The sequence below is a fragment of the Punica granatum genome, chromosome 7 (genome assembly GCF_007655135.1).
Source record: "Punica granatum isolate Tunisia-2019 chromosome 7, ASM765513v2, whole genome shotgun sequence".
Lineage (NCBI taxonomy): Eukaryota > Viridiplantae > Streptophyta > Magnoliopsida > Myrtales > Lythraceae > Punica > Punica granatum.
The window spans coordinates 28,381,842-28,402,520 of record NC_045133.1 but is presented as its reverse complement, the minus strand read 5'-3'; the positions used below and the strand labels follow the sequence as shown (position 1 = coordinate 28,402,520).

At 42.5% G+C, this 20,679-nt stretch overlaps 6 protein-coding genes across 11 annotated transcripts; all 6 read left to right on the top strand.

Moving 5' to 3' along the window:
- The first annotated feature begins 1,179 nt into the window (after positions 1–1,179).
- LOC116215217 (persulfide dioxygenase ETHE1 homolog, mitochondrial) lies at positions 1,180–4,644 on the top strand. Of its 5 annotated transcripts, XM_031550846.1 has the most exons (10): positions 1,184–1,352; positions 1,550–1,849; positions 2,240–2,368; positions 2,493–2,600; positions 2,988–3,128; positions 3,481–3,522; positions 3,622–3,681; positions 3,753–3,806; positions 4,074–4,098; positions 4,182–4,644. In XM_031550846.1, the coding sequence occupies exons 2-10, from the start codon at positions 1,556–1,558 to the stop codon at positions 4,274–4,276; spliced, it is 948 nt and encodes a 315-aa protein (XP_031406706.1). In that variant the 5' UTR covers positions 1,184–1,352; positions 1,550–1,555; the 3' UTR covers positions 4,277–4,644. The 5 variants fall into 5 exon arrangements, with proteins under 5 accessions (XP_031406711.1, XP_031406709.1, XP_031406710.1 ...); XM_031550847.1 differs by having other exon boundaries at positions 1,185–1,849; positions 2,994–3,128; XM_031550849.1 differs by lacking the exon at positions 3,622–3,681 and having other exon boundaries at positions 1,182–1,849.
- Positions 4,645–4,981: 337 nt separating this feature from the next.
- Positions 4,982–6,753, top strand: LOC116215220 (60S ribosomal protein L18a-like protein). Its single transcript, XM_031550855.1, has 4 exons — positions 4,982–5,443; positions 5,958–6,033; positions 6,196–6,310; positions 6,433–6,753. Exons 1-4 carry the CDS (start codon positions 5,185–5,187, stop codon positions 6,499–6,501), a joined length of 519 nt encoding a protein of 172 aa, XP_031406715.1. The 5' UTR covers positions 4,982–5,184; the 3' UTR covers positions 6,502–6,753.
- Positions 6,754–8,030: 1,277 nt separating this feature from the next.
- LOC116215210 (cytochrome P450 CYP72A219-like) lies at positions 8,031–10,314 on the top strand. Its single transcript, XM_031550834.1, has 5 exons — positions 8,031–8,450; positions 8,539–8,756; positions 8,955–9,199; positions 9,297–9,684; positions 9,776–10,314. Exons 1-5 carry the CDS (start codon positions 8,114–8,116, stop codon positions 10,217–10,219), a joined length of 1,632 nt encoding a protein of 543 aa, XP_031406694.1. The 5' UTR covers positions 8,031–8,113; the 3' UTR covers positions 10,220–10,314.
- A 663-nt stretch (positions 10,315–10,977) lies between these two features.
- On the top strand, positions 10,978–13,266 carry LOC116215223 (cytochrome P450 CYP72A219-like). Its single transcript, XM_031550857.1, has 5 exons — positions 10,978–11,368; positions 11,458–11,675; positions 11,768–12,012; positions 12,124–12,520; positions 12,617–13,266. Exons 1-5 carry the CDS (start codon positions 11,071–11,073, stop codon positions 13,046–13,048), a joined length of 1,590 nt encoding a protein of 529 aa, XP_031406717.1. The 5' UTR covers positions 10,978–11,070; the 3' UTR covers positions 13,049–13,266.
- Positions 13,267–14,115: 849 nt separating this feature from the next.
- LOC116215213 (cytochrome P450 72A14-like) lies at positions 14,116–16,420 on the top strand. Of its 2 annotated transcripts, none has more exons than XM_031550839.1 (5): positions 14,116–14,453; positions 14,548–14,765; positions 14,892–15,136; positions 15,295–15,691; positions 15,875–16,420. In XM_031550839.1, the coding sequence occupies exons 1-5, from the start codon at positions 14,192–14,194 to the stop codon at positions 16,298–16,300; spliced, it is 1,548 nt and encodes a 515-aa protein (XP_031406699.1). In that variant the 5' UTR covers positions 14,116–14,191; the 3' UTR covers positions 16,301–16,420. The 2 variants fall into 2 exon arrangements, with proteins under 2 accessions (XP_031406699.1, XP_031406700.1); XM_031550840.1 differs by having other exon boundaries at positions 14,235–14,374; positions 14,481–14,765.
- A 1,478-nt stretch (positions 16,421–17,898) lies between these two features.
- LOC116215212 (cytochrome P450 CYP72A219-like) lies at positions 17,899–20,473 on the top strand. Its single transcript, XM_031550838.1, has 5 exons — positions 17,899–18,341; positions 18,682–18,899; positions 18,983–19,227; positions 19,346–19,736; positions 19,824–20,473. The coding sequence occupies exons 1-5, from the start codon at positions 18,068–18,070 to the stop codon at positions 20,247–20,249; spliced, it is 1,554 nt and encodes a 517-aa protein (XP_031406698.1). The 5' UTR covers positions 17,899–18,067; the 3' UTR covers positions 20,250–20,473.
- The last annotated feature ends 206 nt before the right edge of the window (positions 20,474–20,679 follow it).

Here is a 20,679-nt window from a genome sequence, read left to right as displayed (position 1 = left end):
AGTTATATGTTTTTGAGAGTTAAGGAAAGCATGTTTTATATGAATAGTTATGGGATAAGAGATATCGAGAAAATATAGAAAAAAAATTTATTAAAATTTCAGGTCGTGACAAAAATGAACTCGAAATCCAAGGACATGAGAACCCCACCCGAGAATGGAAAACTACTCAGCTATATGATACGCAAGAAATTCCATGGCCGTGGACATTTTCGAAAGTGATAGCATTCACTTTCCTTCTTGCAGTGACTAGCACCTCCATCACCACATCCCACAATACGATACGCAAGAAATTCATTCACTTTCGAGAGAAGAGAAGCGTAGCTCGTGTTGTTGCTGTCGAAGCTTTGACAGACGGGGCGAGGAGAGCTTGATACCGAAATAGAGCAAGGAAGGAGGCAAAACTGCCACTTGAAGGTTGTTGCGACTGCCAAGGTATTCAGGCAGAGGACCAATAAGACTATTCCCATAAACATTCAGCACTTGTAAAGACACCAAATTTTCGAGTGAACTCGAAAGCTTCCCGGAAAATGCATTAGCCGAGAGATCCAAAGCTTCAATTTGACCGATAGACTCCGGAATCTCCCTTGAAAGAGAATTCTTGTGTAAATCAAGATTACGACATAGTGTAAAGCTGCAGCAGCGATCCAGGGGGGCAACCCGAGAAAGAGTCCTCGCTCAAATCGATTGACCGGAAGAGCAAACAGCTCCCAATCTCACCAGGAATAGATCTGGACATTCGATTCCCCTTCAAATTGAGGGCTTCAGATTCTTCATGCCGTTAATACTTTTACGGAATCTCTCCGTTTGATTTTACAATCACATTTTTAAAATTTTAATTTTAACTTTTAACTCTACTTACTATACAATAAAAATCAACAACACAATTATTATTATTATTTTTTTGTTCCTTCAATTTTTTAACTATTCAATTTAATTTTTAATATTAAATTCTTTCAACAATCAATTACGATTTACAATCATTATTTTTTTCAACTATTTATTACTTTTTTATATTTTTTTCTCATAATTCAACATTATAATCCAATTAAAATCAAAATGTAACTATACTTAAATTTAAAACTAAACACGCTATTACCTTCCAAAGAGTTCCCCGACAAATCGAGCATCCCATCCTAAGGAGGAAAAAAATATATAAAAAAATAATAATAAAACTGAGGCTTTCGGTGCAAAACTGAGGACCAATAATACTTTTTCGGAATCTCACCGCAAAGGAGGAGGCAAAACTGAAGCTTTCGTGGTGTCGTCGTGTGAAGCTCGCCTGAGCTGTAAGCCTGGTCGAAGAAGAGGGAGGCGGGCGGGCATCGATCACGTGTGCGGAGGAAGAACAACAGGTTGTCGTGTGAAGCGTCCGATCTTTTTCTTTTTTAACTCTTGTAAGATTTAACGGTGAAAATGAGTGACGGCTGGATGATGTTAAGACACTAGACTGAAGAATTTCCCCCCTCGACCCGACAAATCAAGCCCCTTGAAGCTTCCGTCGTCGATTCCCATAAACAAATGTAAATGTTGGTTCGTGTAATCTCCGCAGCCCCCAATGCTCCGAGCTGTTGGACTATTCAGCAGATCCTCCTTGGAAGCTCCGACCCTCTTCTCTTCCCTCCCTCATCAGATCCATTTGCCGAACCCCCGGCTGGCACTGGCGCTGGCGGTGCCCCCTCAGATCAGAACAACAATATTTGCAGGGTTCATGATCGGGAAGAGGACAATAATGGCTGCTACTTCCACCACTGCGTCGCCAAAGCTGCTATTCCGCCAGCTCTTTGAGAAGGATTCCTCCACCTACACTTATCTCCTCGCCGATGTTTCTCACCCCGATAAGCCCGCTCTCGTCAGTCCTCTCCTCTCCTCCACCTATTTATCTTTCCGGTTTCTGTAACCTGATGAAGACATCATAGCTTATTCTTTAGCTGGATCATTCATGAATTCAAAAAATCTGTCAGTGTCTCGGTAATTAGCAGTTTGCGATTGGGGGTGGACAATGGGGCCTGGTTATGGCTGTTACTACAGTAATACTCAGTTGAAACTTGAATCTCGACGGCGTACTTGGCGGGCAACAGAGGTTGCTTGTCTATTGATGTTATAGTTGGTTTCCAAAATTTATTTATGCAGTTTGTCTTGATAAGTTTTGCGAGGACAAGTTTGTCGGATCTTGTCTATTTTTGCAATCATCTTAGTGGGACCGTGGGTGGACGTTGAGATGTTCGTCTTTTCTTTGCAGTTGATTGACCCGGTGGACAAGACAGTGGAAAGGGATCTCAGTTTGATCAGGGATCTGGGGTTGAAACTCGTTTATGCTATGAACACTCACGTACATGCCGATCACGTAACTGGAACTGGCCTCATTAAGGTCTGTTCATTTAATTCCACATCCTCTGCACCTCGTACGCGTCACAACACTAATATTAGCAATTGGTCCTGCTTGATTATACATTTGAAAATGAATCTTTATTAGCACGTGCACTATATCCCAGACAAAGATGCCAGAGGTGAAATCCGTCGTCTCCAAAGCCAGCGGAGCTAGAGCTGACATTCTGATTGAACCCGGTGATAAAATCTCCATCGCTTCTCTCTTTCTTGAGGTATATATGTTAATTGTTTATAGAGGTCATTTAGTGCAGTAGCAGCAGCAGCAGCATTATTATTTTGATTACATTCTTTCTTGATTTTGCAGCTATCTCAGAGATACTTTGCTTGAGTTTTTCATTCTTTTTGTTTTTTATCCCCCTTCCTTTCTTGAGAAACAACCTCAAAAGACGTATTGCTCGATTAATTATTCTGTTCTGTACACGCATTTCTGAGCATGCCTTGCAATACTCATGCAAAATCAATTGGTGCAAAGATTTTTGGTTGTCTTGTTAGCTTTCTCAAGGAATGGTTACTAGACTAGAGAATACTATATGTGGTCTATATATGAATCCACCATTCATTTCTTCACTCCGGATCTTCGATGATATGACCCACAAAAGCTGCAGGTTCGTGCTACTCCTGGTCATACGTCCGGCTGTGTGACGTATGTAACTGGAGATGGTCCTTCTCAACCTCAACCAAGGATGGCATTCACAGGTGACGCTCTACTAATACGCGGATGTGGGAGAACAGATTTCCAGGTACAGATTCTAAGTTCCACTACTATTGTTGCTCCACCCATAATGTTACCTTTGCCTGTCCCTGAAATTCCTCATCTTTCTTGTTGTATAAGTTGCAAATAGTGTGCTGTAGTTAAAATGAAGATGTTTCACCTTTTAGTTCCTGATGAAAGCATTGCTTCATAGAAGCTCCTGTAGTAATCCATCTTCTCTTCACTTGCTGAAACGAGTCTTACGATATTTGTAATGAAAACGAGTGATTTTACAAGGACGTGCTTCCTAGAAGCTCCTTGTCTCTAGTTCTCTTCCCAAAGGCTGCTCTGTGATTTTCCTGCTCCAGATGCAATGAACTTTAATATAAAAATTCTTGCAGAGCGGGAGCCCACAACAACTCTACAAGTCAGTGCATTCACAGGCAAGGATTTATGGTTGTATTTATGTTGTCAATTTCAATGAGTTAGGGATAATCTCGTTCTTGTACTAAATGTGGGAAAGTATTTCCGAATTGATCCAGATATTCACTCTGCCAAAGCCCACGCTGCTCTATCCTGCTCATGATTACAAGGGTTTCACTGTGAGAAATACTTTTGGATTCCTCCTGATATCTTGCTTTGCCTACTTATCCTGATTTTGGTGAAAATTCAGGTGACTACTGTGGGGGAGGAAATTCAATACAATCCTCGCCTGACAAAGGACGAGGTAATTTCGTTGGTTATGCCACCAATTACTCTGTTAAATCAAAACTCCAGTTCAATTTGCATCCAAAGGCAAAGGTTTTACTTTTCAAGAAATGTTATCAAAGGGAAACCACTTATCCAGTCCTATGAAATCTATTGTTTCAGCATGTGTAATTATCTCACAGTGACATATTTTATACATACAATCTCGGTTCTTTTTCATTTAAAAAGAACTTTGTCATTTGTTCCTTCTGCCAATCGTGTTTACTTTGAGATGGTCTTGCTGCAGGAGACGTTCAAGCACATCATGGAGAGTATGTCCTTATACATCTTTGTTTTGCTCCTTGAAGCTTGATTACGGCAACTTATAATTGGTTGGTTTTACTCTCTGATGCAGATCTTAACCTCTCATACCCGAAGATGATGGACATAGCTGTGCCTGCAAATATGGTTTGTGGGCTCCAAGATCTGCCTTCAAAAGCCTCCTCATAATTTTTGCCCATCGATAGTGTTGTGTTGTATTGCAATGTCACATAAATAGGAAATAAAAGGGAAATTTGCGGGATAGAGACAATGATGAGACGACAAACATGATACAAAAGTGTGTAATGATATGGTACCATACGACCATACGAGTGAGCGCTGAGAGTAGGGACTCTCAATCCCAAACAGTATCGACTGCTGTGCAATGAAGATAGATGTGCTGTTGAACTTCGTATAAGTGCTGGTACTTTGCATGTTCATCAGTATTTTTGCTGAAGTTTGAGGAAGTTGCTGTTTCGAGTCTGCTCCGCAGGCTGCAGCAAGGATTGATTGGATCGGGACATTATAAATAATGGTGGGGGCAATGGTATTTTGCCTGTGTGGTGTTATTCATGTTAGTGGAGACATATCAAGAAACAACTATCAATCATACGATTCCCCTCGAGATGTATTTGGTCGGGAAAGGGATCCGTGCTTGCTTACAGTTGCCAGAATTGTTCAGTGGAGATATGAGAGTAGTACTACAACGGAGGAGGAGGAGGAGGAGGAGGAGGTAAAAGAATGGGGAATTTAAGATAAGGCTGGGGAAACTGCCCAGTGCCCGAAATTTCCCAAACAAAAAATGAAAATAACGAAAATGAAATGTTGTGCTCTCTCTGCTCGACTGCAGTTGCACGGCTACACACCTTCACGCAGCTTCATTTCCTGCCTTCGCCCCTAAGAAAATAAATAACAGAGGACCAAAGAAGACGCGGTCTGGTCGATTGACTTTCACCGTCTTCTTCTTCTTCTTCTTCTTCTTCTTCTTCTTCATCACCTCCGCCTCGCCAATCTCTCTCTCTCTCCCCCTGAAAGATCCAACCTTTGGATCCAGTCTGCTGGGAGCAGATCGTCAGAAAACAAAATTTTAAAAAAAGATGAGCAAAAAAGAAGAAGAAGAAGAGACGAGCAGAGGGGTCTCCAGCAACACCCAGTGGCAGTATCCCCCCCAACCCCAATACGGTACCTTTCAGGGCGTCGCCAACTACCCTCCCCCTCATCCGCCCCCGCCCCCGCCCCCGCCCCCGCCTGTTATTGGATTCCCCCAGCCTATTCCTCCACCGGGCGTCAATCCCTCCGCCCCTCCTCCTCCTCTTACCCCCGGTTACTTCCCTGACGGCTATCAGACTGTTCCAGGTTCGTGCAGTCTTTGCTTTGCTTTGTACCCATTTACTGATTTTCTCGACGATCTTAATTTATTATTCTTTTATTAGTTTGAGGTGGCTAGGGTTTGGAGAATTTGTGCTTTGAAGACGTTCGGCAAGATGGCTGTACTAATAATTGCAAAGCTCCATTCTTTATTTGCTTGTCCACTGCTGATCTGATAGATAGTTTGGTCAATCAAAGATCTTTGAGCACTTATATCCATCTAAATACTTTGAGACTCTTAAGCTAAATCTTTGTTTCACTTTGATAAAAATGATTGCTCAGCTCCTCAAATCCTTACACATTTCCAGCTCTACTGTCTGAGAAAGAAAGAAAGAAAGAAAGAAAGAAACCAATAGGTTCGTGAATGAATATGACAATAGGTTCTGCCAAGGAGGAGAACTAGTTAAAACTTTTCCGCAGATTGGTGGAATGAGGAATCGTGGGCATTGTGAGTAATTGAACTTGTATTAGTAACTTTTGTTCTCTATCATTGCTTTCCCAGGTTATGCTATTGCTGAAGGAAGGCCCGTTAGAGAACCGCGCCTCCCTTGCTGTGGAATTGGTGTTGGCTGGTTCCTGTGAGTTCTCTACTTCTTTCCTTTAGATATTCTTATAACGCATTTAGAAGTTATTATAATCACTTTTCCGTTTATATCTAAATTGAATAGATATCTCTCACATTCACAACAGTTTTTGTGGCTTGTGTTTTCTGACTTCTTTGATGTGTCGACTTGTTGAAGGTTTATCGTTGGCTTCTTTCTGGGCGCCATCCCCTGGTACATTGGGTTATTGATTCTACTTTGTGGCAGAATAGATTACCGCGAGAAACCCGGATATATTGCTTGTACAGTTGCTGTGAGTGAATCTGTTCATTTTTCTTTGCCCATTATTATTTTCCCCTGAAAGGAACAAATGGACCTGCCCTTTTGCATAAATTGGTCCCAAAACTGAAAATGCCTGCTCTGTCATGCTTTTAGGCCATCCTTGCCACCGTTGCCATTCTTCTTGGAGTGACGAAAGGGGATGATGATTGGTATGATTGGTAACTTTGCAATGAAGGGCGACTTCCTTTTGGTCCGACTGTAGAGCCAAAAGCATGCACATGCCCTAGTAGTTACTCCTGAATATGTTCAAATGAGTGTGAAAACAAGTGCAGGCTCCTCATATCTTCAAACATGTACTTTCTTTTCTCTGATTGCTGCGAACAAGAAAATCTATCTAGCTACTGTACTTAAAATTGCTGTAAAGATATTTATCTAAAAAATAAATAAATAAATTGATGTATAGATGTTTGTTTCTGTCGAATCGTGCGGCTTTATAGCTTGATGACTGAAGTCAAGATGTACATGCAGTTGTTATTGGCCCAATCCAGCAGTTGTTGAAGTATTTCGGTCAATAAAGAGCAAAGCTTACGGATCGGGAAAGAAAAAAAGAAGATGTACATGTATTTGATTTCTCCGTAGATTTTTTATTGTGATGAGATGTTCCCTGCTCCAACTTTACTGCTATCCAGACCCAGAAAACTATGCGAGAGCTCAAATAAGTCCCAGAAAATAATGATTACCTGCTGTTTCTCTCGTTAGTGATTTTCTAGTGATTTAATTGATGGACCTCACTGGTATGGACGTAAAAATCATCTCCTAACTTGACAAGAGCTGATAGCCATAAGTGCACGTTTCTATAATGCTATTCCTCGTCAAACCTGACAAGTGATTGGATTGGCTGCGGCTGAGGCCGAAGAAAGCTTGAGAAATGCCTCGTGGAGCAAGGTCTGATAGGCAATTCATAGACACTCTTGTTTGGGGAAATGTCCCAAAAGACGAAGCAAGCTCTCTCAGCTTCCATCACTCTTTCTGATGATATTATTTCTCAAGCTAGCTTTTCCTGTCTATCATTCAGTCAAAAACTATATTATATATGGTGATGTTAGGAAGCGGACTCAGTTTCTTGAAAGAATTCGTACATGGAAACAAAGGAAGAGGTACATCCGAAAACTGTGAGACCCTTTTGTTTCTTCTCCAGTATCAATCATTATTGCAGTCTGATGCTACGTTGTAAAATATTTCTAGGAAACTGCGCCTAGTCAATCAATGGCTAATTTTCCTCATTAAGTACGCCTGCAGTATGATTTCACATTGTCTATTTTCTATTCAGCTCATTCATGAAGTGGTCAGCCCTTTTCTTTTTTCTTTTTGGGGTAGAACCTTGAAGTAATTTTTTTTTTTTAAAGTAAGAAACGTTGTGATTTGGTCAGTATAAATGTATTGAGAGAAGGCTCCATCCTCCATGAAAATATCTAGGGGCGTTTGATTTTCAGAGTTAAACTAAGTTTGATTTTGATTGTGGAAAAAGATAAATGAGATGGTATTATAAATTTGATTTGTAAAACGTGTGTTTTTGTTGTATAGTGAGTAGAGTTAAAATCAAAATCATGATTTTAAAATCACATTATGAAACCAAACGGGCCCTAAGTTTCATCATGTACTGAACAATAAAGGAAGAAAAGTAAAAGGATGCCTTTAATCTAATCTGCTAACGGGGGTTGCTTGCAGGCAGGAATCTGTCACCTCAAAAAGTCAACTAATTTGCCGAGAGTGGCGCTAGCAGAAAACTCCCTTATAATTACATTATTATTATGACAGAAGTGGAACTCACAGTATGAGAAACATGATTTCAGGAGCTTCACGGCTGCAGATTCAAGCCCCAGTTGCTTCTTATCTCATGGAACTATCAGTTCAATCATTTGCAGTGGCTGTGATCTGTGTCCTAACAGTCACATTGACGTGGATGGTGTTGAATTGGTTGTGGCTTAGGCCAAAGAAGCTCGAGAAATGCCTGAGACAGCAAGGCCTAACGGGCAACTCATACAGGTTCTTATTCGGTGATACGAAGGAGATCTCTCGATCGATGAAACAAGCTCTCTCTGCTCCCATCACTCTCTCCGATGACATTTGCCCAACATCCATCACCGCCTATCATTCTGTCAAGAAACATGGTACGACCTGGTCTGTGAATCTCCATTAGCGCAGCTTGTTTTTTAGTCCTTAATTCTGATTCCCATTGATGTTATTTCTATTCTGCAGGTAAAGATTCTTTTGTTTGGATTGGTCCCAGGCCTAGAGTGACCATCATGAAGCCGGAGCAGTTAAGGGTCATCTTCAACAATCTGGAAGATTTCCAGAAGGAAGATCTTGTTCCACTTGTGAAGCTGTTGGCGAATGGTTTAGCGAGCCACAACGGGCAGAAATGGGCCAAACATCGAAAACTAGTCAACCCAGCATTTCACCTTGAGTGCTTGAAGGTCGTCAGTCATCTTCCCTGCAATTCAATTTTCATTCTTGTAGAAGCTTTTGATCTATACAACACCTGGGCATTTTTGAAATATGACGGCAACAAAGTCATAAAATAAAAGATGCAGGTACTACCAGATGATTCGACTTCCTTTTGCATCACACTTACCTAGGACTGTTTCTTCTTATTCTTACGGGGAGTGTCTCAGAACATGGTGCCTCTATTTTACGCGAGCTGCAGTGAGATGATAAACGAGTGGGAAAATATGGTCTCTGGAGAAGGATCCCCTGAATTTGATGTATGGTCTTATCTTGAGAATTTGACGGGTGATGTGATTTCAAGAACAGCATTTGGTAGCAGCTACAAGGAAGGGAGAAAAATATTCCAGCTCCAGAAAGAACAATGCAGCCTCGCCACAGAAGCTATGCGATCATTTTACATACCAGGATGGAGGTATTTTTCCATATCCCAATTTCCATCCATCAATATCCGGGAACTCACTGATATATGATCGGATCCGATAAAAGTTCAATTAGCTGTTGATTTTCAGGTTGCTACCGACTAAACTGAACAGGAGGATGAAGAAAATCGACATGGAAATGCGGTCCCTAATCAAAGGGATGATTAGCAAAAGAGAAGAGGCAATGAAAACCGGAGAGAGTATGAACAAGGACTTGTTAAGCTTACTTGTAGGCTCCAATATGAAAGAACTTACAGAAAACTGGGGCCACAACAACGTTGGGATGAGCACTACTGATGTAATTGAGGAGTGCAAACTGTTCTACTTAGCCGGGAAGGAGACAACGACATCTCTTGTTGTGTGGGCACTGATTTTTCTGAGCACACACCAACAATGGCAAGCCAGAGCAAGAGGAGAAGTGCAAGAAATCTTCGGGAACAAGAAACCCGACTTTGAAGGAATATCTCTCCTTAAAATTGTGAGTTATTGTTGTGAAAATACTATAAACACGAAACTGTTCCTGGTTGTTTGAACTTCACGCTGACATGTACCATTTTGATTTGTCAAAGCTTTCGATGATCTTGTACGAGGTTCTTCGATTGTACCCTCCGCAAGTTACTTTGGTCCGAACAGTTCAAAAGAAGACCGAGATTGGAGGGTTATCACTGCCTCCGGGGGTGCTGCTCTACCTACCCACAATCCTTATCCACCGAGACCAAGAATTGTGGGGCGATGATGCCGAGGAATTCAAACCGGAGAGATTTTCTGAAGGAATCTCCAAGGCTACAAAGGGACGAGTGTCGTATTTCCCATTCGGGTGGGGCCCTCGCCTCTGCGTAGGGGAAAAATTTGCGCTGCTGGAAGCGAAAATGGCTCTTGTTCTGATTCTGCAGCATTTCGAGTTTGAGCTGTCTCCGTTGTATATCCATGCTCCGGTCACTGTTATATCTCTTCAACCAGAGCATGGCGCGCATGTTGTTTTCCGTAAGGTGACAAACTGCTGTAGCAACTGAGTATTAATTAACTAGATACCATTGCAAAGGGGATGTACTATTCGGTGTGTTCTGTATCGTGCGAACTGCTTGGTCTTTTATGATAGCCATTTCAATATCTTCTATGTATGCAAAAAAAGATGAGCAGGCCGTGTTAAAGATCCTGGATCTCACGTAGAAAAAGTAGTTCAACTTAAACTGTTAGGTTGGATATGGGTTCAATCAGTTTCAGGCCAAATGGAACTTTGATAGGCCATTTTGCCTTGGATTGTGCATTGATTTTTCAAGGGACCAAACTTAGTTGAGACAAGAAGTTCGGTTTTAGGATCACGAGTTTAATAGGTCTGGTGGTTATTGGGAGGCATATTCCATGGCCTTGTGAATATAAAGAGATTGTCTCAGAGGACGAGGAGGCCCCAACATTGGTCGGGACTAATACCACAGTAGAGACCTTCCTGTAGAGATGATTGGGCCTGCCATTGCCGTACAAGAGAAAGCTTTGGATGGATGGAGTAAATATTGAGTGAGTATTACTCATTTAATTGAATATGTAGCACCCAATTAAAATGTCTGAAAGTGAAAAGTTGACCTCACAATGGATCCACAAATTCTCACTTATGAGTTTTTGATTGATTCTTACTCATTTAAAATGAATAAGTAATACTAATTGGATATTTAATCGGGTAAATGGCACACTTTTACTCAAAGCCTCTCTTTTTCTCGTGCACCAGTAAGAAACAAAAAAAACTAATCCTTATCCATATCCTCAATCAAATACCGCTATCTGTAAACTATATATAACGATCTTCTCTCTCAGTGATCATCCCTCTCTCTCAATAGTATCCCGGAATACCACACAAGAGCAAGTGGGGATGCTGTCATCATCATCAGTTCCCTCAATTGCCGGAATATTGCTCGGACTGATCCCACCTGCTCTGGCCATTGTAACATGGGCATGGAAGGTCATGAACTGGGTGTGGCTGAAGCCGATGAAGTTCGAGAGGCTTCTCCGGCAGCAGGGAATTTCTGGGAACCGGTACAGATTCCTGTTTGGAGACCTGAAAGTTAGCTCGCTGATGTTAAGAAATGCGAACTCGAGGCCCATAGGCCTCTCCGACGATATCGCACCACGCCTCCTCCCTTTCCTCCACCAGTCTCTCGGTACTCATGGTATAAGTACAGCCCCGAACTTCTATCTAGCTACCTGTTTAAGCAGAAACAAATATCAGTCAGTTTACACTCTACACACTTGCCTCCAGGAAAGAATTTTTTCATGTGGATTGGAACAACTCCCGCACTCAATATCATGCACCCCGAGCAACTCAAAGATGTTTTCTTGAGAATTGACGACTTCCAAAAGATACGTTTGAATCCACTAGCGAAGATGCTCACTACTGGACTAGCACACTACGATGGGGATAAATGGGAAATGCACCGGAGGATTATCAACCCTGCCTTCCAACTCGGAAAACTCAAGGTTCTCCCTATCATGAATTCGGAACATCGTCTGCTGAATTACATGCCAATGGATCTAACTCTATTCTGCCCGTTTATGTTCTTAAATGGAAGCTGATGTTACCAGCATTTTATTCGTCTTGCAATGAGATGGTGATGAGATGGGAGAAGCTCATGGGGGCAGAGGAATCGTGCGAGCTCGATGCGTGGACCGACATCCAAAATTTAACGCGGCAAGTGATTGCTCAAACAGCATTTGGCAGCAGCTACGAGGAAGGAAAGGTGATATTCCAGCTTCAGACTGAACAGGGCGAGCTTGCCGTAAAAAGTATGCACATGGTCTATATTCCAGGATGGAGGTTCAAAAAGAAATTGCAATCATCGAATTCGAAAATTCTGGACTGTTATTCTAAGAGAAGTGAGATGACAAGTGAAGATTATGACATATTCACCTTCTCGCTCTTTTGTAGGTTTCTTCCTACTAAAATGAACAGGAGGATGAAGAGCATCTATGAACAAGTGCAGTCGTTACTTCGGACAATGATCGACAAAAGAGAGAAAGCAATGGAGGCAGGGAAGGCAGCTACTGATGATCTGTTGGGACTGTTACTAGAATCAAATGCAAAGGAAATCCGAGAAAACAGAAGGAGAGGGGATAGAAAAGTTGGAATGAGTATGGGGGATGTGATCGAGGAGTGCAAGCTGTTTTATTTGGTGGGACAGGAGACAACCTCGTCTCTGCTTGCCTGGGCCATGGTGTTATTAAGCATTCATCCTCAATGGCAAGACTGCGCGAGACTGGAGGTTCTGCAAGTCCTCGGAAGGGATCGGTTACCCAGCTTTGATGAGCTGAACCACCTCAAGATTGTAAGTGAGAACTTCAATAATAATAATGATAATCTGAAAACTAGGATATGGTAACCGGGGGCAAAGCTGATACTTATGTTTACTTTCATGTCCCAGGTTACGATGATTTTGTATGAGGTTCTAAGGCTATATCCACCAGTTCCTCTGTTTGCTCGTGATGTTCCCAACGAAACGAAGCTCGGTGAACTGACCATACCAGCAGGAGTTAAACTGTTAATGCCCGCCTTACTCATCCACCATGATAGAGAGCTGTGGGGCGAAGATGCCAAGGAATTCAAGCCCGAAAGGTTCTGTGATGGAATCTCAAAGGCAACCAAAAATCAGCTCTTGTACTTCCCGTTTGGTTGGGGCCCTCGAATCTGCCTTGGGCAAAATCTTTCCCTGATCGAAGTGAAGATCGCAATGGCTATGATCCTGCAGCGCTTCTCCTTCGAGCTCTCTCCGTCTTATGCTCATGCTCCGATGTCAGCCTTTACTCTTCAGCCACAACACGGTGTTCAAGTTATTTTAAGGAGATCTTCAGTGTAAAAGGGCCAAAAATAAATATTCGGCGTGCCGAAGTCGGGAAGATTTATGTTTTAATTGCATAATCTAGCTAATTAAACGTACATAGCTTGAATAGGAGATAGCATGATGTTGAATGAATCCATCAAGTACAACAGTGTGATGAAGCATCGCAAAAATATGGAATTTCTGGACCAACTGAGAAGTGCTCACTTCTGATAGTTCCTGGAATTCATCTGTCATATACAAATCTTTGCTATTTTGTGGAGCTTAATGGAATATGCCATTTTGGTTTGGCCAAAAATAAATGATATTAGAACTCATCAAACTAAAACAGAGTTCGTGGAGGAACTAAGCTCGATAAGAGAAATATACTTGCAGACTGAAAATCCACATCAACCTGTTAATTCTTGTATCAGATGGAACCATAGTCCTCGCCTGCACAATAATGTTCCAATTAAGGATCGAAAAAAGATACAAGACACCTGCATGAATTCCATCAAGAGCTGATTTCATCTCGCCGTTTCTTTCGCGCTTTGCAGAATTTTCCACTCAGCTTCCTTGCCTCAGCAGGCCACCTTCTCTCTCGTTTTCTTTAGTTTATTATAACACCTTTCATTTGAATTTTGAAAGTGAAGGTGACACTTTTCTCGAGCAGATAAAGCCATTGACTATTAGAAACGACCCACAGCAGTTATGCATCCTATCTAATTAGACTGTACATGAAATTTTGAAATGATCAGGTCCAGTCCAGAGCACCACCGGGAGTAGCAAGATAAAATTTAGATGGACCCTTTCTTTCGGGATGCAGGATAATTCGACGATCATAGCACGAAGCAGACGTGCTGCAAACCGGGTCGCTCGACTTTTTTGTAGGCCACAGGCTGCTTCGATATGCATTTATTATTATAATTATCATCGCGAGGTTGCGTGTAGAATCATTATTGGAAACTGATGTGTCCTTGGAGAATGACAGCATTTTGATTCCTAGAGGAGGCGTCTTTACTTTTATCATAGCAAATGAAGACTTTTCCAACTAACGGACCCATTTCATAAGCATTCCACCGCCAACTCCTTGACTTCTAAACCATATAAGGTCTCCCTCCCGACCCTCTCATTCGTACAACCCAAAAAAGAGAGGAACAGAGAAGGAATAAAGAAAGAGAAATGGGGATATTACTAATCCTCCTAGTTCTAGCATTAGTCTGTACATCATGGAGAGTCCTGAACTGGGCGTGGCTGAGGCCAAAGAGGCTCGAGAGACTTTTACGGCAGCAAGGTCTTTCTGGAAGCTCATACAAGTCTCTGTCCGGAGACCTGAAAGAGAGTACGAAAATGATGATGGACATGGTATCGAGACCCATCGGCCTTCACAACGATATTTTGCCTCGAGTCTTTCCTTTCGAACACCAGCTTGTCAACACTAACGGTATTGTCTGTCACTTCTCTATTGAAGATATGCATCAAACGCCCATCTACTGGCCGCCGAAGTTGAAGTCAACATAAACCCCATATTCTTGCAGGCAAGGATTCTTTTTTGTGGCCAGGGACAAGTCCTAGAGTGTTTCTCATGCATCCCGAGCAGCTCAAGGAGGTTTTCTCCAAAATTGACGACTTCCAGAAGCTGTCCTCGTCCCCGCTGGTGAAGTTGCTGGTCACTGGAGTTGTAAACTATGATGGGGATAAGTGGGCAACACACAGGAAGATCATGAACCCAGCTTTCCACGTGGAGAAACTCAAGGTTCTGCTATATGAGTGTGAACCATAAAGACCACCTTCTCCTTTTGTTTTCAGAATACAAATCAATCAGCGGCAGGTAGCCCTAATCCAGTAATCAATTTCTCACTGTCTCCTTCTTCTATTGAAGCTTATGTTGCCAGCATTTCAGTCAACTTGCAAAGAGATGGTGACATGGTGGGAGAAGTTAATGGGCACACAGGAATGTCTCGAGCTCGATGTGTGGACTGACCTGCAGAGTTTGACCAGAGACGTGATTTCTCGAACTGCATTTGGAAGCAGCTACAAAGACGGGAGAAGGATATTCGATCTTCAAATCGAGCAGACCGACCTCGTAATAAAAAGTATCCAGAAGGTCTATATTCCTGGTTGGAGGTAAAAGTGCATAAACACAATGACCAAACCAAATAATCAATTGTCCATTCGAGTGCACAAATTCTGGTGCTAACGTGTCAGCAATGTATATAACTTCTGTGCTCTTTCTGTTTCTACGTGCCGTGGTCACATAAGCATGTTATGCCTTTCCCATGTAGGTTTCTTCCAACAAAAACGAATAGGAGAATGAAGACCATCTACAACGAAGTTCAATCATTGATTCGAGGGATGATTGATGAGAGGGAAAAAGCAATGAAGACCGGAAAGGCAGCTAGAGATGATCTACTGGGACTCATGCTGGAGTCTAACATGAGAGAAATCCAAGAAAACCAAGGGAACAACAACAGGAAGGCGGGAATGAGCATTCAAGACATAATTGAGGAATGCAGGCTGTTTTATCTAGCGGGCCAAGAGACAACCTCGTCTCTGCTTGCTTGGGTAATGGTGCTATTGAGCATCCATCCTCAGTGGCAAGACCGAGCCAGGGAGGAGGTTCTGCAAGTCTTTGGAAGGGAACAGTTGCCCGACTTCAATGGGTTGAACCACCTCAAGATTGTAAGTGATGAAATCTCCTCTCTGTTTGGGAATAAGTAATTAAAATAACTTGTCTAGAAGAGCAAATTATCTCTGATTGGAAATTGGATACAGAAAAATAGGATGAGAAAAGAGTCTGGTTTTAGAAAGCTGGAAAACTTCTCTCTGTAGCGAATTTGATATTTATTTTATTCCTGAATCCAGGTCACGATGATTCTTTACGAGGTTCTGAGGCTATATCCGCCAGTTCCAATGATTGGTCGTATGGTTCACAAGGCAATGAAACTCGGGACGTTAACCATACCAGCAGGGACAGAAGTGGCACTGCCCATCTTATTCATCCACCACGACAAAGAACTGTGGGGCGAAGACGCCAAGGAATTTAAGCCTGAGAGGTTCTCTGAAGGCATCTCAAAAGCAACCAGGAATCAAGTCTCATTCTTCCCATTTGGTTGGGGACCAAGGATCTGTCTTGGACAGAACTTTGCGCTGATAGAAGTGAAGATGGCGATGGCGATGATACTGCAACGGTTCATTTTCGAGCTCTCTCCATCTTATGCCCACTCTCCCATTTCGACCATCTCTCTTCAACCCCAACACGGCGTTCAAGTCACTTTACGCAGATATTGAATGTAAAACGTACCAAACCAGAATTAGAACCAATAAGTGACGGTTGCATACAGAATAATTGGTGGCTTTAGCATCAGTAGGAGAAACAATTATTATGATAGTAGACTTTTTTTGCCTGCAGATCTTCGTAAGTTCAATTTCGTGGACTTCATGTCCCTAATTTCCCAGGAAGCAAAATAAAGATGGGAACTGGGAAACCAATCAAAACAGCACGATATCTGATTGACCTGATACTCAGCAATTCGGGGTCGAACGCTGAGGAAAAATTTAACTTGAACATAATGTTTCACATCTACGATGAAACATTTCATCCGAGAGAATTTCCATGTCAGTGACTGTGGCACTGGCATTGTTGCAGTGAGCTCACTAGAAGTTTAGTCTGTTGGATTGAAATCTTGGAGTCGCCAAACAGAAAAAGGTTCAGCTGCCGTTAGGAGTTGATGTTATGCGAAAAAAAGCGACCCCATCCCCGTCAAACAAAAAAACGCAGTTCTGAATTGCAACTAATTTAACACCTGAGACATTCTACCTAAGGTTCAGCAGCCTCTTGAATATTCAGCATTCAGGAGCCATACCGGCTTTGACCACCTTTAAACTTCCTGATGAAGTTCATCGAAGACTTATTGCACAAGAAACCTCAAAGGGCATGAACTTTTATTCGGCCGCTAGGAAGGAGAGTGAAATTCCTCCCACATGGCGGGGAACTCTGTAGACAGCAATTGTAAGCCTGATACACTTAAATTTGATCCACAGAGTCTTCACGCTGCAGTTCTAGTCTCAAGGAAGAAGAAAGAAACGGATCTTTCTACCGGGGAAAAAAAAGAAAAAGAAACGGATGGTGGTGGCTTCTAGAAATATAGATGGCATGCGGTCCAAACAATGGACTGTTGTTCCAATCATCCATTCCTTTGTCCGACCAAACGCTTATTCGTTTACTTCTTTCTTTTTTCTTCTTCTTCTTCTTCCTCTTGTGCTCTTCTGAAAACGACAACAGCACCGGGTGAAAAGCGTCATTGCTGATCTCATTTGTTTGGAGCTTAGTGTTTAGATATTTTCTCACATAATCCAAGGTTTAAAGCTGTGCCGCACAACTTTTGCCTTTCCTTGTCCGATTTTTCAATAGCCGCCTCTAATCAGAGGTTAAACTTTTCATTGAAGTCTCGCTCATTAATTCAACAGTCGCGTCGAGACGGAAACCACTTCTATGAACATCCCGACTCCTGGTTGCAACCCTGCAGAATTCGCAAAAGTCGCAGAAAGGAAAAGAAAATTGCATGAACTGCAATTAGCACACAATTGTACTTAGTAGAAAAATGTCGTTCACCATGTGCTGTTAGCGGAGTGCGATGGACTCCACAAAAATTCTTGATGCGGATGATACGCAACCTGTTTTTATAGGACATAAATTCTAGTCACCGTGAAGATATTTCAGGTGTCATGAGAAGCTCATACATACACACACACACACACACACACACATATATATATATATATATATTTAATTGTGAGAATTACTGAGAAAAGGAGCAAAAAGAGAAAGTAGACGAGAAGAAGAGACACAGAGAGGATAGGTGTCAATTATTTCTTGCACCACAAGATGATAGACCTCGATCAAAACGTTTGGACATTTCTGAAGGAGCTGCCTATGCCAATCCTCAGCCCCACATCAATCCTTCCTGTCCCCATATATGTCTTCCACATTAATTCTGACTCCAACAAACACAAACACAAACACAGAGGAAAAGAAAAGGGAAAAAGGTGGTAGTCATGTCAGCCACGGCCATTGGAATAGGTCTAGCCATCTTCGCTCTAACATTGGCATGGGCATGGAGGGTCCTCGACTGGGTGTGGCTGAGGCCAAAGAAGCTAGAGAGGCTTCTCCGAGAACAAGGTTTCAACGGGAATCCGTACAGATTCCTCTTCGGAGACCTGAAAGAGAGCACAAAGATGCTCAAAGAGTCGAGGTCTAGACCCGTCGGACTCTCAGATGACCCCGTGCCTCGTATCTTCCCTTTCGTCTTTCAATCTGTCAACACCTATGGTAAGTCAGACATATTCCTAGAGTGCTCAGACGGCCTGTCGGAGACATTATTTTTGTTGTCATTACCATATCTAACCCTTGTTTGGCTCAGTTTTACTATGAATTAAGTTCGGCACACCTGACCCAAGTCAAATTCTGAAATCTTTTCCGGGCCTAATCTTTGTCCGCTTGTTCATCCTTCCTTGTCCCTTTCATTTCAAAAACCGCTGCCTCCTAACCGAACATAAGAACCGGTGTTACAGATAGACAACAAGTTGCATCAACTAGTGTAAAATGCATGTTCACATGAAAAAGCATTATATGGAATGTTTAATTCCTAGCTTGATGTAAAAATTTGCAGGTAAAGATTCTTTCACATGGCTGGGACCAACTCCGAGACTGAACATCATGAATCCAGACCATATCAAGGAAATTTTATCCAAGATGTACGACTTTCAGAAACCGTCCTCGAATCCCCTAGTTCGGTTGCTAGCCACTGGACTTGCAAACTACGAGGGCGAGAAATGGGCAACTCACAGGAAAATCATCAACCCTGCATTCCACCTAGAGAAACTCAAAGTAGTCTCCGCGAACCCCAAATATAACTTTCCTTCTGATTGAAACGGATACGGACTAATTTCTTTCGTGTCTTCCCATGGAAGCTCATGTTGCCTGCTTGTTATTCAAGCTGCAACGAGATGGTGACAAGATGGGAGAAGTTGATTTCGACAGAGGAATCGGTTGAGCTCGACGCATGGCCCGAACTGCAGAATCTGACACGTGACGTGATTTCTCGAACAGCATTTGGGAGTAGCTATGAAGAAGGGAAGCGTATCTTCGAGCTTCAAGAGGAACAAGCTGAGCTTGCCATCAAATTCCTTCAGACAGTCTATATCCCAGGATGGAGGTAACTGAGGACCTTACCATGATATTCATCAAAGTCACTTGAATGTTTCCTTCTGTTTATCTAGGAAAGATGCTGCTCAAGTATCTGTTTATGTTCTTCTCGTTCCTTGTGCTTGCAGGTTTGTCCCGACAAAAATGAACAAGAGGATGAAGTACGTGACTGAAGAAGTGCACTCTTTGCTTCGGGGGATCATCAGCAGAAGAGAAAAAGCGATGAGGGCAGAGGAGGCTGCTACAGGTGATCTGTTGGGACTGTTGCTGGAGTCGAATATGAAGGAATTACGTGAAAACAGAGGAAACAATTACACAGGGATGAGTATTCAAGATGTGATCGAGGAATGTAAGCTTTTCTATTTTGCCGGGCAAGAAACAACCTCGGTCCTCCTCGTTTGGACAGTGATATTACTGAGTCTTCATCCTCAGTGGCAAACCCAAGCAAGAGAGGAGGTACTGCAAGTATTTGGAAGAGATGGAAAACCGGACTTAGATGGGCTGAATCGCCTTAAGATCGTAAGTTGAAACTTCTCTTGATAAGGGAAGATAAATCGGAAGGATATCCGGCCTTAAAAGCTGATCTCTTATACATCTTTTTCACAGGTTACGATGATCTTGTACGAGGTTATGAGGCTATACCCACCAGTGATAGTGCTCGGTCGTTTCACTCGCAAGGAAGTGAAACTTGGGAAGCTGACTATACCGGCCGGGGTAGAATTGGCTATGCCCACATTACTTGTCCACTACGATAAAGAGCTTTGGGGAGAAGATGCAAAGGAATTCAAGCCTGAGAGGTTCTCGGAAGGAATCTCAAAGGCAACCAAGAATCAAGTCTCGTATTTCCCATTTGGTTGGGGGCCCCGAATCTGCATCGGGATGAACTTTGCATTGATCGAAGCGAAGATGGCGATGGCGATGATACTGCAACGGTTCTCATTCGAGCTTTCTCCTTCTTACGCCCACGCCCCAGCAACGGTCATTACTCTGCATCCCCAACATGGTGCTCAAGTCATTTTGCGTAGGGCTTAATCTAGCCAAAACCATAACATTGATGAGCCAGTCAATACCTGATGCTGTCAGCATAGTGACACACGGATATATGGTTTTATCGCATGATGGGAGTTGGTTTAGTAGAGCAAGAGAAGTGCCAGTAAAAATAAAATCCTCGTAATGGTTAATTATTGTGTCCAAGTAAATGGTCTCGGTTTCAGTTCTTTCTTGTGCTAGTAAATTCCTCTCCCAGTTTTGCCTGACGATGCATCCAGTAGAATTTTTTAGCACGTCTGCAACTGCTTCAACACCAATGATCTGTGATACGATAAAATGGAGACATTCGATTGCAGATGTGCATGTTCAAAGAAAGGAAAAGAAAAGGAGCGGAAAGAGAAAACCGAGAGAACGTGTCAATTTTATTGCACCATAACTAGCGGATACCGTGAAAATACAAGTGGACGAAATG

Excerpts from the sequence above, each read along its gene's own strand:
- LOC116215217 (XM_031550846.1), top strand. The coding sequence starts at position 1,556 with ATGCTCCGAGCTGTTGGACTATTCAGCAGATCCTCCTTGGAAGCTCCG. Across the intron at positions 1,850-2,239 it reads ACCCCGATAAGCCCGCTCTC|TTGATTGACCCGGTGGACAA; the intron begins GTCAGTCCTCTC and ends TTTTCTTTGCAG. Across the intron at positions 3,129-3,480 it reads GTGGGAGAACAGATTTCCAG|AGCGGGAGCCCACAACAACT; the intron begins GTACAGATTCTA and ends AAATTCTTGCAG.
- LOC116215220 (XM_031550855.1), top strand. The coding sequence starts at position 5,185 with ATGAGCAAAAAAGAAGAAGAAGAAGAGACGAGCAGAGGGGTCTCCAGC. Across the intron at positions 5,444-5,957 it reads CGGCTATCAGACTGTTCCAG|GTTATGCTATTGCTGAAGGA; the intron begins GTTCGTGCAGTC and ends TTGCTTTCCCAG. Across the intron at positions 6,311-6,432 it reads ATATTGCTTGTACAGTTGCT|GCCATCCTTGCCACCGTTGC; the intron begins GTGAGTGAATCT and ends TCATGCTTTTAG.
- LOC116215210 (XM_031550834.1), top strand. The coding sequence starts at position 8,114 with ATGAGAAACATGATTTCAGGAGCTTCACGGCTGCAGATTCAAGCCCCA. Across the intron at positions 8,757-8,954 it reads TTCACCTTGAGTGCTTGAAG|AACATGGTGCCTCTATTTTA; the intron begins GTCGTCAGTCAT and ends GGAGTGTCTCAG. Across the intron at positions 9,200-9,296 it reads TTTTACATACCAGGATGGAG|GTTGCTACCGACTAAACTGA; the intron begins GTATTTTTCCAT and ends GTTGATTTTCAG.
- LOC116215223 (XM_031550857.1), top strand. The coding sequence starts at position 11,071 with ATGCTGTCATCATCATCAGTTCCCTCAATTGCCGGAATATTGCTCGGA. Across the intron at positions 12,013-12,123 it reads GTCTATATTCCAGGATGGAG|GTTTCTTCCTACTAAAATGA; the intron begins GTTCAAAAAGAA and ends GCTCTTTTGTAG. Across the intron at positions 12,521-12,616 it reads AGCTGAACCACCTCAAGATT|GTTACGATGATTTTGTATGA; the intron begins GTAAGTGAGAAC and ends TTCATGTCCCAG.
- LOC116215213 (XM_031550839.1), top strand. The coding sequence starts at position 14,192 with ATGGGGATATTACTAATCCTCCTAGTTCTAGCATTAGTCTGTACATCA. Across the intron at positions 14,454-14,547 it reads CCAGCTTGTCAACACTAACG|GCAAGGATTCTTTTTTGTGG; the intron begins GTATTGTCTGTC and ends ATATTCTTGCAG. Across the intron at positions 14,766-14,891 it reads TCCACGTGGAGAAACTCAAG|CTTATGTTGCCAGCATTTCA; the intron begins GTTCTGCTATAT and ends CTTCTATTGAAG.
- LOC116215212 (XM_031550838.1), top strand. The coding sequence starts at position 18,068 with ATGTCAGCCACGGCCATTGGAATAGGTCTAGCCATCTTCGCTCTAACA. Across the intron at positions 18,342-18,681 it reads TCAATCTGTCAACACCTATG|GTAAAGATTCTTTCACATGG; the intron begins GTAAGTCAGACA and ends AAAAATTTGCAG. Across the intron at positions 18,900-18,982 it reads TCCACCTAGAGAAACTCAAA|CTCATGTTGCCTGCTTGTTA; the intron begins GTAGTCTCCGCG and ends TTCCCATGGAAG.